Source organism: Hyperolius riggenbachi, chromosome 7 (genome assembly GCF_040937935.1).
Source record: "Hyperolius riggenbachi isolate aHypRig1 chromosome 7, aHypRig1.pri, whole genome shotgun sequence".
Classification (NCBI taxonomy): Eukaryota; Metazoa; Chordata; class Amphibia; order Anura; family Hyperoliidae; genus Hyperolius; species Hyperolius riggenbachi.
Window position 1 is genome coordinate 249,884,424 of NC_090652.1, and position 19,629 is coordinate 249,904,052.

Consider the following 19,629-nt stretch of genomic DNA (forward strand, 5'->3'; position numbering starts at 1 on the left):
CTCACTCCTCTGGTCAAGCGGTGGCTGGGGTCCGTCCCGGGTAGTCTCCGGCAGGTCTATTCCGACTTCCGGGAACGGAGAGTGACGGCGGCCATCTTGCCGGTGATTCCTGTCTGCGTCTTGGTCTCCGATGACGTCAGACAGGAAGTAGCACACCGGAACAGGATTTAAGCGTCCTTCCTTCTCTCCAACACTACAGTGAGGCTGGGACAAGTGATCCAGCGTGGAGTGGCGTGGTCCGGCGGCTGCATCTGAGGTCTGCGATATTCACACAGGATTAAGGTACTGTAAAGCAGGTTACTTTCTTGTGTGCACCATGACAGATGTTTTAATGGATATTAGTGCTGTAGTCAGGATCTTAGCACTCATGGTACGCAATTTACTTTTTTGCAGCTACCATTTAAATAATGGGGCGCTCTTCTAATAAAGATCATCAGTCTAAATCAAGGTAAGGAGAGGGTAAGTGATAATTTAAAGAGGCAGGATCCTAGCCGGAGGGTCCATTCTAATTAGGCTTTGTTTTATCTGTTATAGCACCCATAAAAGGGTAGAAGAGGCAGGAAGACTTTCCCCTTCAGCAAGGCAAGAGTCAGCTGGAGAAGGAACTTCTATGCAAGAGGTTGCAAGATCATCCTCCACACATGACAAATCAAAATCGCATAGTGACAAGAAGAGGGCAGAGTCACCTAGTCGCTCTTACAAGCATCACTCTCCACAGAGATCCCATTCTAAGAGACCTAAAGAGAACCAGTGTTGGGTTTGTGGCAAACCCAAGATTCCTGGCAAAATGGTCTGTGAAGCTTGTCTCAGTGATGTAACAAACGAAAATCAGGACTTATCAGCTATTATCAAACAAGTTGTTAAGGATGCTATGTCAGAATTAAATAAACCTACAGCAGTATCTGCTGAAAGTTCTCCTCTAGAACAAGAGATTTCAGAGGAATCAGACGCTTCTGAAGACTTAGACACAGAATTTGAATTTGCGAAAGTTCCTCCTTTCGTAGCCCAAGTCAGAGACACATTGGGGTGGGAAGATGAGCAAGACTCAGCAAAACCAAAAAGAAAACGCTTCTATAAAAGATTGGACAAAAAGCAGCTTTCCTTTCCTTTTTTAGAAGAAATTAAAGAGTTAATCCAGCTTGAATGGTCAAAAGCAGTCAAAAAACCATCCTCCAGAAATAGGTTACGTAAACTATATCCGTTTGATGAAATAGATGAAAAATTACTGACTTCCTATCCAGTCGTAGATGCTTCTCTTATGAAAGTGGTTAGAAATGTAACTCTTCCAATTGAGGATTCAATACTCTTTAGAGATGTATTAGATAGGCAGATAGACTTAGATCTTAAAAAAGTATATTTATCATCTGGAGAAGCGGCTAGGCCAGCAGTTGCACTCGCAGCTGTAGCGAAAGCAAACAGGATATGGATCGATAACATAGAAAAAGCCATTAGGAGGGATGCAGATAAGGAATCTTTAATTGCCTCTCTAGAAGACTTGAAGTTATCCTCTGATTTTATGGGAGAAGCTTCCATTGATGTGGTACGTTCTTCAAGTAGATCTATGTTGTTCTCTGTTTTAGCAAAGAGAACATTGTGGCTTAAACCATGGGCAGCAGACATTGCTTCGAAGCAAGCTTGGTCCAAGATCCCTTATGATGGGAAGAGTCTCTTTGGATCTAAAATGGACGAGGCGATAGCTAGAGTGACTGGTGGTAAATCCGGTTTGTTACCACAAGACCGAAAGATGGGGAGGCAAAGGTTTATCCAGCAGAGACCACAGCAGTCTTCAAGATTCAGAGAAGCAAAATCATATAGGCCTGGCAGAGCATTTAACAGAAATTGGAGGAATACTCAGACAAGTTTCTCTAAGGTAAACAAACCTAGGAGCTCTTTCACTCCCAAAGAAGACCAGAAGTCTTTTTGACAATTTTTGTCCTCAAATGGATCTGGTAGGAGCTCGACTAAAGAGCTTTGCTTCCGTTTGGGGAGAACACTTTCAGGATCTTTGGGTGCTAAAAACTGTTTCGCAGGGCCACCAGTGGAAGTTCAAAACCTCTCCTCCTATGCCAAGGTTATGTCAGACGAGCATCAGCATCTAGCATCAGACGCTCTAATTCAGGACTGGGGCTTCAGCAAAGGCTATGCCTTTCCCCCCATTCCTCTGATTCCAAAATTTCTTCGGAAAGTGAGCAATTTCAAAGGAACAATCCTGGCTGTAATCCCGTATTGGCCAAGGAGGCCATGGTTCTCACTTCTTCTAACACTATCTCGAGGAACATTTCTACATCTTCCAGTGTTCCGGGAATTGTTGTCCCAGAGGGATTTCCTGCACCCGAATCCCCAAAGATTAAATTTAAAAGCTTGGAAGTTGAGAGGGATAGACTTCTAATAGCAGGTTGTGATTCCTCAGTGGTACAGACACTTATTGCAGCTAGAAAACCAACTACTAGAGTTCTTTATGATAGAGTTTGGAAAAAATTTCTACAGTTGGCAGCAGAGGAGTCATTCGATCCGTTAAAACCACAAGTAAAGGACATTTTACTTTTCTTACAAAGGGGTCTAGAAATGAAACTTTCTCAGTCTACCTTAAAGAGTCATGTGTCAGCACTGTCAGCAGTCACTGGGATACAATGGTCCGCAAATATGCTAATAAAACAATTTCTTTCAGCTGCAATAAAACTTAGTCCTCCTATCAAGAGTAGATTTCCTAAATGGGATCTGTCACTAGTCCTGGACTTTATCTCCTCTTCACCTGTCTTCTCTAATACTGAAAAAATGTCAATACAAGATTTAACAACAAAAACCGCATTCTTAATCGCAATAACTTCAGGCAAACGGGTTTCAGAAATCCAAGCACTGGGATGTAGAGAGCCCTATTTAACAGTTTTTGAAAACAGAGTAGTAATGCTTCCACTGGATTCTTTTAGACCAAATGTTTCTACCCAGTTCCACTTCAATCAGGAAATAACACTATCCAAACATGTGGATCCCGAAGGGAAGGTAAATACTCACCCATTAGATCCTGTAGACTGTATATGTACATATATTGGTGCTACCAGAGACTTTAGAAGTTCTGATAATTTGCTAATAATACCCTCAGGATATAACAAGGGTAAAGCTGCCACCTCTAGAACTATCGCTAGATGGATTGTGTTGTTTATCAAAAGAGCGTACAAGGACAGGGGGTTGAATCCTCCATCTGAACTTAAGGCCCATTCTACGAGGAGCATAGCTTCCTCCTGGGCGTACTATGGAAAGGTTTCTTTGGACACGATTTGCAAGGCGGCCAGCTGGGCCTCTCATAATACTTTTGTTAAGCATTATAAAATAGATCCAGCATTGTTGTCTGCAGCAGAGTTTGGAAAGGCTGTAATTTCCTCTGCAGTAAATGCAAAAATGTGAATTGTATTCTGTTCTTCTTTTGTTTTGTTATATTAAAATTATGTTTGAGCATCCCACCCAAGTGTTATTATGTTTCATAGTTAGGGCCCACTAGTGCTGCCATGGAGGCACCAGGGGAATCGGAAAATTGTATACTTACCTTCGGTAATTTTCCTTTCCTGGTGCATCTCCATGGCAGCATTGGTTCCCGCCCTTTTTTCGCTCGGACATAGTAATAAGGAATAGGGAGGAGGGGGAATGGCTGCCTTATATCTCCTCCTCTCTGGCAGTTAACTCTTTGAGTACTGTTAGTTAGGAGTCCTATCAGGGCAAAAAACACAAATGTTGCCCGCTAGTGCTGCCATGGAGATGCACCAGGAAAGGAAAATTACCGAAGGTAAGTATACAATTTTCCGATATTTTAGCTATTGAAAACACTTTATCATGAGGTTTTAGGACCTGTACACACTGCTGCGCTTTTAAAATCACATGCTTTTTTTAATCGCAAGGTCTTTTGAAAAATCATAAAAATCGCAAAGACCTGTACACACTGGTGCGATGCGATTTTTTTTTTCCCCATGAAGGCTTTGCGATTTAAAAATTGCATGCAATTTTAAAATGTATCGCAAGCACAGCAGTGTGTACAGGCCCAAAGAAGCCTATTTTTACACACTACGTAATCTTTAACCACTTGAGGACCTAGGGCTTTCTACCCCTTAAGGACCGGCCACTTTTTTTCCATTCAGACCACTGCAGCTTTCACGGTTTATTGCTCGCTCATACAACCTACCACCTAAATGAATTTTGGCTCCTTTTCTTGTCACTAATACAGCTTTCTTTTGGGGCTATTTGATTGCTCCTGCGATTTTTACTTTTTATTATATTCATCAAAAAAGACATGAATTTTGGCAAAAAAATGATTTTTTTAACTTTCTGTGCTGACATTTTTCAAATAAAGTAAAATTTCTGTATACATGCAGCGCGAAAAATGTGGACAAACATGTTTTTGATTAAAAAAAACCCATTCAGTGTATATTTATTGGTTTGGGTAAAAGTTATAGCGTTTACAAACTATGGTGCAAAAAGTGAATTTTCCCATTTTCAAGCATCTCTGACTTTTCTGACCCCCTGTCATGTTTCATGAGGGGCTAGAATTCCAGGATAGTATAAATATCCCCCAAATGACCCCATTTTGGAAAGAAGACATCCCAAAGTATTCACTGAGAGGCATAGTGAGTTCATAGAAGATATTTTTTGTCACAAGTAAGCGGAAAATGACACTTTGTGAGAAAAAAAAAAAAGTTTCCATTTCTTCTAACTTGCGACAAAAAAAAATGAAATCTGCCACGGACTCACCATGCCCCTCTCTGAATACCTTGAAGGGTCTACTTTCCAAAATGGGATCATTTGTGGGGTGTGTTTACTGTCCTGACATTTTGGGGGGTGCTAAATTGTAAGCACCCCTGTAAAGCCTAAAGGTGCTCATTGGACTTTGGACCCCTTAGCGCAGTTAGGCTGCAAAAAAGTGCCACACATGTGGTATTGCCGTACTCGGGAGAAGTAGTATAATGTGTTTTGGGGTGTATTTTTACACATACCCATGCTGGGTGGGAGAAATATCTCTGTAAATGACAATTTGTTAATTTTTTTTACACACAATTGTCCATTTACAGAGATATTTCTTCCACTCAGCATGGGTATGTGTAAAAATACACCACAAAACACATTATACTACTTCTCCTGAGTACGGCGATACCACATGTGTGGCACTTTTTTGCACCCTAACTGCGCTAAAGGGCCCAAAGTCCAATGAGTACCTTTAGGATTTCACAGGTCATTTTGAGAAATTTCGTTTCAAGACTACTCCTCACGGTTTAGGGCCCCTAAAATGCCAGGGCAGTATAGGAACCCCACAAATGACCCCATTTTAGAAAGAAGACACCCCAAGGTATTCCATTAGTAGTATGGCGAGTTCATAGAAGATTTTATTTTTTGTCACAAGTTAGCGGAAAATGACACTTTGTGAAAAAACACAATTAAAATCAATTTCCGCTAACTTTTGACAAAAAATAAAATCTTCTATGAACTCACCATACTCCTAACAGAATACCTTGGGGTGTCTTCTTTCTAAAATGGGGTCATTTGTGGGGTTCCTATACTGCCCTGGCATTTTAAGGGCCCTAAACCGTGAGGAGTAGTCTTGAAATGAAATTTCTCAAAATGACCTGTGAAATCCTAAAGGTACTCATTGGACTTTGGGCCCTTTAGCGCAGTTAGGGTGCAAAAAAGTGCCACACATGTGGTATCGCCATACTCGGGAGAAGTAGTACAATGTGTTTTGAGGTGTATTTTTACACATACCCATGCTGGGTGGGAGAAATACCTCTGTAAATGGACAATTGTGTGTAAAAAAATCAAAAGATTGTCATTTACAGAGGTATTTCTCCCACCCAGCATGGGTATGTGTAAAAATACACCCCAAAACACATTGTACTACTTCTCCCGAGTACGGCGATACCACATGTGTGGCACTTTTTTGCACCCTAACTGCACTAAGGGGCATAAAGTCCAATGAGTACCTTTAGGATTTCACAGGTCATTTTTGTTTCAAGACTACTCCTCACGGTTTAGGGCCCCTAAAATGCCAGGGCAGTATAGGAACCCCACTAATGACCCCATTTTAGAAAGAAGACACCCCAAGGTATTCCGTTAGGAGTATGGTGAGTTCATAGAAGTTTTTATTTTTTTGTTACAAGTTAGCGGAAATTGATTTTAATCGTTTTTTTTCACAAAGTGTCATTTTCCGCTAACTTGTGACAAAAAATAAAATCTTCTATGAACTCACCATACTCCGTACGGAATACCTTTGGGTGTCTTCTTTCTAGAATGGGGTCATTTGTGGGGTTCCTATACTGCCCTGGCATTTTAGGGGCCCTAAACCGTGAGGAGTAGTCTTGAAACCAAATGTCGCAAAATGACCTGTGAAATCCTAAAGGTACTCGTTGGACTTTGGGCCCCTTAGCGTACTTAGGGTGTAAAAAAGTGCCACACATGTGGTACCGCTGTACTCAGGAGAAGTAGTATAATGCGTTTTGGGGTGTATTTTTACACATACCCATGCTAAGTGGGAGAAATATCTCTGTAAATGACAATTGTTTGATTTTTTTACACACAATTGTCCATTTACATAGAAATTTCTCCCACCCAGCATGGGTATGTGTAAAAATACACCCCAAAACACATTATACTACTTTTCCTGAGTACGGCGGTACCACATGTGTGACACTTTTTTGCAGCCTAGGTGCGCTAAGGGGCCCAACGTCCTATTCACAGGTCATTTTGAAGCATTTGTTTTCTAGACTACTCCTCGCGGTTTAGGGCCCCTAAAATGCCAGGGCAGTATAGGAACCCCACAAGTGACCCCATTTTAGAAAGAAGACACCCCAAGGTATTCCGTTAGGTGTATGGCGAGTTCATAGAAGATTTTATTTTTTGTCACAAGTTAGTGAAAAATGACACTTTGTGAAAAAAAAACCAATAAAAATTAATTTCCGCTAACTTTTGACAAAAAAATAAAATCTTCTATGAACTCGTCATACACCTAACAGAATACCTTGGGGTGTCTTTTTCTAAAATGGGGTCACTTGTGGGGTTCCTATACCGCCCTGGCATTTTACAGGCCCAAAACCGTGAGTAGTCTGGAAACCAAATGTCTCAAAATGACTGTTCAGGGGTATAAGCATCTGCAAATTTTGATGACAGGTGGTCTATGAGGGGGCGAATTTTGTGGAACCGGTCATAAGCAGGGTGGCCTTTTAGATGACAGGTTGTATTGGGCCTGATCTGATGGATAGGAGTGCTAGGGGGGTGACAGGAGGTGATTGATGGGTGTCTCAGGGGGTGGTTAGAGGGGAAAATAGATGCAATCAATGCACTAGGGAGGTGATCGGAAGGGGGTCTGAGGGTTTGGCCGAGTGATCAGGAGCCCACACGGGGCAAATTGGGGCCTGATCTGATGGGTAGGTGTGCTAGGGGGTGACAGGAGGTGATTGATGGGTGTCTCAAGGTGTGATTAGAGGGGGGAATAGATGCAAGCAATGCACTGGCGAGGTGATCAGGGCTGGGGTCTGAGGGCATTCTGAGGGTGTGGGCGGGTGATTGAGTGCCCTAGGGGCAGATAGGGGTCTAATCTGATAGGTAGCAGTGACAGGGGGTGATTGATGGGTAATTAGTGGGTGTTTAGGGTAGAGAATAGATGGAAACACTGCGCTTGGGTGGTGATCTGATGTCGGATCTGCGGGCGATCTATTGGTGTGGGTGGGTGATCAGTTTGCCCGCAAGGGGCAGGTTAGGGGCTGATTGATGGGTGGCAGTGACAGCGGGTGATTGATGGGTGGCAGTGACAGGGGGTGATTGATGGGTGGCAGTGACAGGGGGTAATTGATGGGTGATTGATAGGTGATTGACAGGTAATCAGTGGGTTATTACAGGGGAGAACAGATGTAAATATTGCACTGGCGAATTGATAAGGGGGGGTCTGAGGGCAATCTGAGCGTGTAGGCGGGCGATTGGGTGCCCGCAAGGGGCAGATTAGGGTCTGATCTGATGGGTAACAGTGACAGGTGGTGATAGGGGGTGATTGATGGGTGATTGATGGGTAATTAGTGGGTGTTTAGAGCAGAGAATAGATGGAAACACTGCGCTTGGGTGGTGATCTGATGTCGGATCTGCGGGCGATCTATTGGTGTGGGTGGGTGATCAGATTGCCCGCAAGGGGCAGGTTAGGGGCTGATTGTTGGGTGGCAGTGACAGGGGGTGATTGATGGGTGATAGGTGATTGGCAGGTGATTGACAGGTGATCAGTGGGTTATTACAGGGAAGGACAGATGTAATTAATGCACTGGCGAATTGATAAGGGGGGGGGGGGGGGTGTCAGAGGGCAATCTGAGCGTGTGGGCGGGTGATTGGGTGCCCGCAAGGGGCAGATTAGGGTCTGATCTGATAGGTAAAAGTGACAGGTGGTGATAGGGGGTGATTGATGGGTGATTGATGGGTAATTAGTGGGTGTTTAGAGAAGATAACAGATGTAAACGATACATTTGGGAGGTAATCTGACGGCGGGTTTGCGGGCGATCTAATGGTGTGGGTGGGTGATCAGATTGCCCGCAAGGGGCAGGTTAGGGGCTGATTGATGGGTGGCAGTGACAGGGGGTGACAGGGGGTGATTGATGGGTGATAGGTGATTGGCAGGTGATTGACAGGTGATCAGTGGGTTATTACAGGGAAGAACAGATGTAATTAATGCACTGGCGAATTGATAAGGGGGGGTCTGAGGGCAATCTGAGCGTGTAGGCGGGTGATTGGGTGCCCGCAAGGGGCAGATTAGAGTCTGATCTGATAGGTAACAGTGACAGGTGGTGATAGGGGGTGATTGATGGGTAATTAGTGGGTGTTTAGAGGAGAGAATAGATGTAAACAATGGATTTGGGAGGTGATCTGATGTCGGATCTGTGGGCGATCTATTGGTGTGGGGGGGTGATCAGATTGCCCGCAAGGGGCAGGTTAGGGGCTGATTGATGGGTGGCAGTGACAGGGGGTGATTGACGGGTGATTGACGGGTGATTGACAGGTGATCAGGGGGATAGATGCATACAGTAAACAGGGGGGGGTGGTCTGGGGGGGGGGGGTCTGGGGAGAATCTGAGGGGTGGGGGGTGATCAGGAGGGGGCAGGGAGCAGGGGGGGGGATAAAAAAAAAATAGCGTTGACAGATAGTGACAGGGAGTGATTGATGGGTGATTAGGGGGGTGATTGGGTGCAAACAGCGGTCTGGGGGGTGGGCAGGGGGGGGTCTGATGGGTGCTGTGGGCGATCTGGGGCAGGGGGGGGAGAAATCAGTGTGCTTGGGTGCAGACTAGGGTGGCTGCAGCCTGCCCTGGTGGTCCCTCGGACACTGGGATCACCAGGGCAGGAGGCAGCCTGTATAATACACTTTGTAAACATTACAAAGTGTATTATACACTTTGTATGCAGCGATCGCAGGGTTAACATCCCGCCGGCGCTTCCGTATAGCCGGCGGGATGTTGCGGCGAGCGAGCGGTGACAGGCGCCGGCGGAGGATCGCGTCACGGATGACGCGATCGCACCGCCCATGCCCTTAAATGGACCGCCGCCTCTGTGGGTGAGCCGGTCCTTAAGGGCTCCACTTCCCGGCCGCCTCTGTGCGTTAGGCGGTCGGGAAGTGGTTAAAGCTAATATTACAGTCAGTGAAGCGGTCATGAAAGTAACCTGTTTAGGCAAGTGTCAAACTTCCACAGCTGATGACTTGTAAGGACAACAACTTTAAAAATGTGTAAAATATTAAAGGTTATCCCTATTGAGTGCCCATTCTAATGGCGCGTCCTGAAATTCTCCATTAATAATCAGGCAGCATGAAACTTTCCAATAAGAAATGGAGACCACACAACATACCTCCACAGGCTGGCTTTGTACGCTGCAAGTAAAAGGCTCCTTTAACTTGTTCCGAGATGGTCGCTGGCGTTTCACTTTGTGTGCTAGCTGAGCTTTGGCTTTGTGAGCACTGATGTCCAATCGCTGGATCTCTCCCACACACGCATCAAAATCTACAAGGGTAAGAGGGAAAGATCTAAAATCACCTTCATCACTAGGAAAGCAGCTTTCTTGTAGCCATATTTAGCATGTCTAATAACCACACCTGCAAAATGGCTGGGTTCCCTTTGTGCTCATCTATGCCCTGTGCCCCTCCTGCTGTGGTCTGTCTGCAGATCAGCCAAATGCTAAGCACCATGCAAGATCTGCCTCTTTCCTCCAAGCACTAGGGCTTTGTTCTACTGGGCATGCAAGGACTGTAATTGTCCTTGCCCAGTTGGATGCACTTGTCTAACGGTGTGTATACACTTGAAAGATAAATGAAAGTTTACAGACCAATTTTACCACCTTCCATGTAGTATGAGAGCCATACTCTACACAGTCTATTCTATTGAGCTGAACTCCCCATCAGATAAAAATCTTTGCAAGATGCTGCACACATTCAACAGATCAGTATCTGCAAAAGATCTGTTCCTGCAAAATGCATTCATAGTCTATGATATCTGCAGATCATCATACACACCTTGTTTAACAAACATTCATCTGCAGATCAGATCCACCAGGATGGATTTTCAGATCTGCAGATTGTCAGATATGCAGATGAATGTCTGTTAAACAAGGTGTGTATGATGATCTGCAGATCTCAGACTATGAATGCATTTTGCAGGAACGGATCTTTTGCAGATACCGATCTGTTGAATGTGTGCAGCATCTTTGTGTGCAGCATCTTGCAAAGATTTTTATCTGATGGGGAGTTCAGCTCAATAGAATAGACTGTGTAGAGTATGCCCTCATACTACATGGAAGGGGGTAAAATTGGTCTAAGATCTTTCATCTATCTTTCAAGTGTGTACACACCACAAGGCTAGGAGTGTGGCTGCAAGAAACGTAATCAACTGGTGCAAGACAAATATGTTTAGAGGGACCCTTCACTACAACAGAGTGCTGTGAGAGATCCGGGAGGACTCAGGACCATCCAAAGCCTTTCCACTACTAAGGTAAGTAGTTTAAAAAAAATGTTTGTAAGCAGCAGGGTCAGCCATACTATCCCAGGGGGGAAAAAAAAAAAAACACACACACACATATATAAGTGGACAAATACTTGCATATGTATTGTATTGTCCAGGTGATTTCAGCGAGTTTTATATCTCACTAATATTATAATTGCGAAAGTTTCGATGTTTGTTAATCACGCAACAATGGCTGGACGGATTTGAATGACATTTGGCACACATAGGGCTCGATTCACAAATGCGTGATAAATGCCATCACGGCTGTGATAAGCTCATCACGCAGGTTAGCGCGCATACAGGTTTGCGCACATTAACTTGCCTGTTCACGCGCTAACATATGGGTTAGCGCATGAACAGGGAAAGTTAATGCGTGCAAATCTTTACTATTACGCGCACAAACCTTCGTGATAAGCTTATCCCAGCCGTGATAACATTTATCACGCCTTTGTGAATCGAGCCCATAGTACATTACCTGGAACAACAAATAGGATACTTTTTATCCCCATAACCAAAAAGTGGGCGGAGACAAATACAAATTTCACTGGGAAATTGTTAACTGCAGCAGGGTTCTCAAACTGCAGGTAGTCACTGGATGACCGGGCTCAATATTCAGAAAAGTGGGTGAAGTCTACAAAAGCCAATCAAAAATTCAACTATTGGTTTTCAAGGGGAGTATTTAATTGCTGCCACTCTTGCACTGTTAGGGCCTGTTTCCACTTGTGCGGTGCGAATCGCCGTGGAAAAAATTTGCATGCGGATGCGAATTTCGCATGCAGTTGTATGCGAATTTTCATGCGAATTCACATGAATGACGCTGTATGCGAATTTAACCATGGCAGTGCCTGTGTGCTTTTGCATTGATTCCATGCGAATTCGCATGAAAATTCGCATACAACCGCATAGCGGTATGCAAATTCTGATGGCTCTGCCATGCAAATTTTTCACACGGACGAAAACACTCAGAAATCCTGACAAGTGAAACAGTCCCATCCACTTGTATTGGCTATGCGAATTCGCATGCGGTAAACGCATGCGAATTCACGATAGTGGAAACGGGCCCTTAATGGCACAAGCCTCAAACATGGTACAGTTGGTCATTGGGTGACTGGAGTTCAAATTCAGAAAAGGGGGTGGAGCCACAAACAGCCAATAAGAACTGTTTTTTTCTCAATGCAAATGTATTGATGCCACAGACTGCAAAGCTCACAAACTAGGTCATTGAGTAATTGTGTGTTAGGGTTAGAAAAAGTGGGCGGAGTCAACACCAGCTAAATACATACTCGGGCAACTGTTCCATGCATATTCCATCTTTACTGCCTCTGCCCGAAACCAATTTGCTCAACCAATCTGCCTGAAACCAATCCATTCGTTATAATGAACGGAAATTGAATGCTTTTGGATAAATTTATGGTCAACCATGCACTGCGATTCCAGTCTCAATGCATGGGTGGAAATATCCCTTCAGTGCTATCTATGCACTTCTCTTGTTCCTATGGATCACATAACTGTGCATTGCTGGAAACACAATCAGCAACAAACATGGGGAAGGGGCCTTAGTCTCATTAGGACAATAAGAAATCAGTTTACCAGACACGGAGCTCTCCAGAAGTGTAGAGCCCTCCATTTCCAGATCGTCTTCTGCGTGTCCCTTGCGGTTCTCATTGACATCAGCGTGTTTATTGGAGGGGACCAGGTGCAGATTTTGCTCGTATGCATCAACCTTGCTCTCGAGATCTGAAATCTGAGAAGAGGAAGTTCTATTACATTATCTGGATAAATCAAACTGCAGAGACTCATTACTCATGTGCCAAACACACACTGGAAAAAGGCCACATTGTATCAGGATCACATCACAAATGTACATAGTATAGTGTTGATGCTACAGAATAGACACCATTTATCTTTTATGAACACCGAGTAGTACCGGGTTTCCCTGAAAAGAAGACTCTGCATTATATTCATTTTACCTCCAAAACATGTGCTAGGACTTCTTTTCGGGGAGGGCTTATATTTTTAATAGGTATAAAATCGGACACTATGCTAGTGTATGGGGAGGTGTGCCTTCTCTTACTGCACCCCCCTTGTGGCTGCGTCCCCCCCATTCACCTGTAAACGGCTCCAGTATCTTAACATGGTCGGCGCCTTTTGACCTAGTCACAGCACATGAGTTGTATGCTGGGTCGGTTCCGTGATCGCATTGTCCTCTCCTTACAATCAATGTGCGAGCGCTGATGCCTCCCCGGGGCACATTGATTATAACGAGTGGGTCATGGAGCCAACCTAGCATACAGCGCATGTGCGGCGACTGGGCCGAAGGGTGTCGGTCAGGTTAGGACACGAGCTGTTCACAGGTGAACGGAGGGGGACACAGCCACATGGGAGGTGCGGTAAGAGGCTTCAACACCTCCCCATACACTAGCATACCCTCAGAGTTTCTACCGGCATACAGTTAGGGCCTATTTTTGGGAAGGGCTTATTTTCGGGGAAACACAGTATGATCAGGACCCAACAAGCTCAGTTGTCCCGCACAATTGTAAATGGATCAGATTTATAAGCCAGGTTTGTTGCAGTAAAACGTATGAGAGGTTAAGCTAAACATACACTGGTTTTCTTTTAATAGGCCAATTGACTAAGGAGGGAAAGTAATTTGGACTGTCAAAGCCACGATGTTCTATTTTAACAGCTGGCAGCTGTCTTTCACTTGTACCAAGTCAGTGAATATTTGTATGTTAGATGTTAGGAAATGCTTCTCAGCAGTAGCTTGGATCAACCAAGCCTGCAAAGACAGACCAGAATGGTTAGGGGAAGAAAGTGATCACCAATCAGATGGGCAGCTGACAGGCGGTGAACTCACCACCTGTCGGCAGCTCTCCTGCATAGGCCAGGCGCTTGTTGGTGAGAGAAGAACAGACCATGTGGCGTGAGGTGTTGCTTGCTAGGTGAGACATGCCAACAATATTTTCGCACATCAACAGTGCTTCTTCAAAGGCTAAGCCCAGGTTTAGCCTCAGAAGAAGCTCCTTTGCAGCATGCACTATCTGAAGAAGGGGACCCGCCGTGGCTCCGAAACAATTGTCATTTTTTCACGTGCTTATAAAGCAATACATTGAGACAACGTGCATCTTGAAGTGGTGTGCTGACCTGGACTTTTTGCCTTACTGTTGCAGCATGAAAAGATCATGAGGCACTTCCCACCTAGCGCCCACTGCTTCATGCCACATGCTAGGTCTGTCTTTTGCATTAAATCAATCTGCCACTTTGCTTTATTGTTGGTTTGTATGGCTTAATGGTTGCAAAGCATGCCAAGAAATAAACAAGCAGTGTCGGATCCTCTGTGCATGTCTATCATATTAAGCAATGCACAGGCATTCTACAATTACGGACCACAATGAATACTCAGGATAGTTTCTGGTGACCGATTAAAGGCCGTGGAGTCGGTACAAAAATCCTCCGACTCCTCAGTTAATGATTCCATCGACTCCTCCAAACAAACTTCTCTATTTTACATATAACAATCTTGTTGATTAAAAGTATGTAACATAAAAGGCATTTAATTACTACCATAGCTTAGGAATTTTAAAGCTACATTAAGATGGTATCTGCTTTTGGAAACAAAAAAGCTCCTTGGCCATTCCAATCATATAGAACTGGTACAGGAGCATGGCCCAGTAGGTCCAGCAATGTTTGTGTATGTGGCTTTAGTATAGCAATAGCTCTGTTTTTCTCTGCATTAAGATCTCAGAACAGAATCGGTGCTGATGCTGCACTCAGTACAGCAGACGATATACACATTATCCTTCAGCTGCTTCTGGGAAGATTCCCCACGTCACATTCTGCAGCCCTGTCACTAGCAGAGGTACAAATTAATTCCAATCCTTTAGGTAAGAAGCGTAGATAATGATGCCTATTTTAAGACTGCCAGGAACTGTTTCAGAGCAATTTTTAAATATATTTTGAAAATATCATCAGCTTGGTGACTCTATTAAAACTGTTAAGACTGACGCCTACACAGTCTGTGCTTGGGCAATATTAATGCAGAACTCTAGAATGTGTCACACAGACATTTCCCTTAAAGAGAATCTGTATTGTTAAAATCGCACAAAAGTAAACATACCAGTGCCTTAGGGGACATCTCCTAGTACCCTCTGTCATAATTTCGCCGCTCCCCGCCGCATTAAAAGTGGTTAAAAACAGTTTTAAAAAGTTTGTTTATAAACAAACAAAATGGCCACCAAAACAGGAAGTAGGTTGATGTACAGTATGTCCACACATAGAAAATACATCCATACACAAGCAGGCTGTATACAGCATTCCTTTTGAATCTCAAGAGATCATTGTGTGTTTCTTTCCCCCTGCATCTCTCATGCACTGAAGTTTCAGGCTGCTCTTTTCTTCCTGCAAACAGCTTTGCTCTTGTCTGAATTCCCTCAGTATGTGAAAGCCCAGCCAGCTCAGAGGACGATTTATCCAGCTTGTAAAAGAGAAGAGAGAAGCTGCCCTAATCTAAATAATACACAGGCAGTGTGCATAGAGGGGCCTGCAAGGGGGAGTTCATAGCAGAACCACAACACTGAAGAACTTGGCAGCCTTCCAGACACAGGCCGACAAGTCTGACAGGGGAAAGATACATTGATTTATTACAGAGACTGATAGCAGAAAGTGCTGCAGTAAGCAAGAACACATTAGAATAGCTTTTGGAACTTGTAGGATGATAAAAAACAGGATGCAATTTTTGTTACGGAGTCTCTTTAAGTTATATCAGTTAAGATTAATCTCTGGAGATGCTCTGATAGACTGCTGAGAACAAAATTTCTGCCACTGTGAACACTACCATCATGTATGGGGACAAATGGACACAGCTTCTGTCAGGCAGCCTATTCAGTTTCAAGATAACCAAGAAGACACGTAACTGCAAATTTAGCATTTAAAAAGAGAACGCGATTAAAGTGAATCAGTAAGAAAAAAAAAAAAAAAAAAAAAAAAAAAAAAAAAAGGTGCCCCATGGGGTTCTTACCTCGGAGATGGAAGCCTCTGTACCTTAAAGCGGTATGGTCACCATAAAAATCAAATTTCAACAGCAACTGGTCTGAGTGTATTAAGTGATAAAGATGCTAATCCTGCATTCAAAATGTTTGGAGTTATCACATACGTTAGGAGCACTGGCCCTAGTGCCAAAAAGTTGAATGCTGGGAGTTCTTTTTATCTATAATATATTCATCCTCTTCCATTTATTTCCCTGCCTAGCTGATCACTTGTGTTTACAAGCAAGGCTGAGGTGACTGGATTGGATTGGATGTGTAAATAAAAAAAAAAAAAAAAAAAAAAAAAAAAAAAGACAGTGCAGGTCCTAGTATACACCTCAGTGGGAGTGTCTGAAGACTCTGGGAGGAGGGCAGCTAATGAATACACAATGAGCAAGAGAAGGGAGGGGGGAAAACAAGAGTCAGGAAGGATATGATGTCAGCATTAGCTTGGCAAAATGGCCACTGCCTGTAATAGGATTTTCTGCTTTTCCTTTATAAAATTCACAGGAATCATTATGTGGATAGCACAATACATCTGGTATTTAAGTAGAAGTAGCATTTATCTACTTATATATGTGTTTTTTATTACTAGGTTAGCATGGGTGTCGCTTGTTCTTTAATGAGGATTCCCCCAGCCTCATCCTTCCCTCTGTTCCAGTGCTGGCAGCTGCCAAATATCAGCCGGGCTTCAGGATCATAACAATCCTGTGTGAGCCTTGTGCATACGCAGTAAAGTGGATCCGATCGGGCTCAGCTATTTCCGCCTGGGCTTAAAGTGGATCCCAGGTGAACTTTTACTCATTGCATAATTGTGTTCCTTTCCTATTGTTTATAGGGCATTCCTCAAGCCAAATACTTTGTTTTTGTTTTAATACTCTAATTCCCTATAAACTACACAAGCCACGACCACAGGTTTTGAGAGAGCCAAGGCACTTTCAGACAGTAGCAAGGGCTCATGGGAGCTCAGTCTGGGCAGGAGGATGAGGAGGTGTTAATAGCCATTGATTTCAGAGGCAGAGGGGAGGAGGGAGGAATTAGGATTTTTTCACAGGCTGAGTGCTCAAGATACAGATAAGCCTGCCTCTGTGTAATGTTTACAAACAACATGGCTGCTGTCATTTTATCACAGGAAGAAATAATCATTTTTTATTAAAGCTGTTTGCAGCTAGATTTGCTGTGTAAACTAAATGTAAACTTTAGATAAGATATATAGACAAGTTACTGGTTATAGTTAGTTTTTCATCTTGGATCCGCTTTAAAGTGAACCAGAGACAACGCACCCTGATGTATTTTACCATATATATCAGTGGGAACATTAGAGAAACCACCTACCCTGCTCTCGGTTTCATTATTTACTGTTCAGATTGCTCAGCTCAGATAAAATCCCCCACTGAGCATTCAGTCTGGCTTTGTTCAGGAATCTTTATAGCCGAGTCTGTCTTCTGTGCTGTCTTTTCAAGCCTAAGCATGCCCCCTTGTGGCTCTGCTCAGGAATCATCATTACTGGGTCATTATAGCAAAGCCAGACAATGCACAGTCGGGGATTTTATCTAGGCTGATAAGAAGCAATCTGAACAGTAAATAATGAAACAGAACAGTGTAGGTGTTTTCTCTAATGTTCCCACTGATATATATGGTAAAATGCATGAGGATGCTTTGTCTCTGGTTCACTTTAAAGGAAAGCTGCTACTGTGCTTGCATGCCACACAGGATTATTATGATCCTTGTGCCTTGGCAAATCTTCGGCAGCTGACAGCACTGGGACGGAGGATAGTAGTAGATAGTAGTTAACCTTGAGTTGAGTTTGCTTCTACTTATAACGAGGAGGACATTAACACAAGTAAAAGCATGATCCAATACAAATGCTTTTACGAAGAGCATTTTATTGCAGAGAGCGGCTCTTACCCTAACTTGCAGCAAAGTCATTTGTTCGGTGTGCCGTCTGTCTTTCTCTTTTAAGTGTTCTTTGTGCTCCTCCTCCTTCTTCTCAAATTCTATTTCCCTAAAAGTAAAACAAGATAAACAATATGAAAAATTGATTGCATGGTAAGCATCTTACACCTTTCCAAAAGACACAACTGGTTTGTGACCCAAAACACAGGTATCAATGTCATATAAGGGTAGCTTAAAAGATCCTATGTCTGCAAATCTCTTGCCATCAACACATGCTGAGTAACAAGTGAATGCTGAATACTGAGGAAGATAAAGTGTATTATCAGGGCTTAAGAGAAAAATGAACCATTACTGTAAGGAAACTAGAGCTGGTCAATTACTATATACTATTTAAAGGACTTACGAGGCGAAATGCGGAAAAAAAAGTTAATCACTTGCCTCATCTTTTAAGGCACGGAGGACGCCGTCCGCGCCGATCCGCCGGGTCCCCCCGCTCATTAGCCCCCCGGGCCGGCTGCCGACCCCACGGCCCTGGTCGGGCTCTCTCGCCTCTCCTAAGATGGCCGCATCCTCTGGCCGCGGCTGCGCAGTCCGCATAGCCGCGAGTGCGCAGCTCTAGGGCCAACCCCCCGATCCATGCTACGTAGCGTGGATCGGAGGGGTTGGCCCTAGAGCTGCGCAGCCGCAAGAGTCCTAAGCAAGAGTTCAGGTCCACTTTAACTGTACAATCTTTACAGGTTGTAGCATTAAGCTGGCCATACAAGCATCAATTTTTACTGGCAGATTCAATCACCAAGACCAAATCCGCTGTTCTCCGTGACGCAACTAGCCGCATAAATCCCAATTTTAGTTTCAAAAAGTTTTATTTATGAAAGTACAAAGAGTATACAAACAATCCCAAATGCGCCCCCTTAGGGGAGTATTAAGGAAACATTAGGTAATCAAAAATACAGCGGTCTTATATAAAAGAGAGAGAATAACAACTCTTAGAAAAAGTCTAATATGTAGAAACTGCGGCAATTGAGAGTTTAAGGAAATCCAAACAAGATTCTTAATAACTGTGAACAATAACTAGGAACATAACTGCAGTAAATTTAGTAACTTGCACAGGTCTGCCAGAGCATAAATGGATTGTGGTACTAGATGGTACAATGCCAGGGGTATAGGAAATGCGAGAAACATTCATAAATCAGGCCATTAAGGTGAAGCATAGACCCTCGTTGTTAAGGGAGGTGATCTAGGGCGACCAAGTTGACTTGAAAACGTAACATTTTGTCTTCTACTTTTGCTAAAATATTTTCGCATACCATGATATTTGTAACTTTAGAGAATACAGCTTCTGTGGAGAGAGAGGGAAGTCTCCAGTAGGCAGCCAGGTGAACCTTAGCGGCACTGAAAATATGTTGAATTAATCTAGGTCGAGGATGTCGTACACCAGGGGGTGTGTCTCCTAATAAGGCCACATAAGGGTTAAGGGGTAAGGAAATCTGGATTACTGCCTGGATCTTACGCCAAATTTCCTGCCAAAAACTGGCAGCAATGGGACAGGATCACCAAATGTGCCACATGGAGCTCAACACTCCACATCCCCTAAAGCAGGAGGGGCTTTGTGATGGATCCTTCCGGGACATTCGGAGGGGTATTAAATAAACCTTGTATAGTACTTTGACCGAAGTCTCGAGAGTAGAGTATTGCAAGCTTCCCTTAGTG

General features: G+C 43.8%; 1 protein-coding gene across 2 annotated transcripts in view; it reads right to left on the minus strand.

Moving 5' to 3' along the window:
* Window positions 1-19,629, minus strand: part of LOC137524946 (neurabin-2-like) — a 141,688-nt gene that overhangs the window by 30,034 nt on the left and 92,025 nt on the right. For both annotated transcript variants that reach the window (XM_068245482.1, XM_068245481.1), the window contains exons 10-12: window positions 17,932-18,028; window positions 12,590-12,743; window positions 9,852-10,003 (exon numbers count right to left, since the gene is read on the minus strand). In XM_068245482.1, the coding sequence (XP_068101583.1) occupies window positions 9,852-10,003; window positions 12,590-12,743; window positions 17,932-18,028 (403 nt within the window). The remainder of the gene's footprint in view (window positions 1-9,851; window positions 10,004-12,589; window positions 12,744-17,931; window positions 18,029-19,629) is intronic.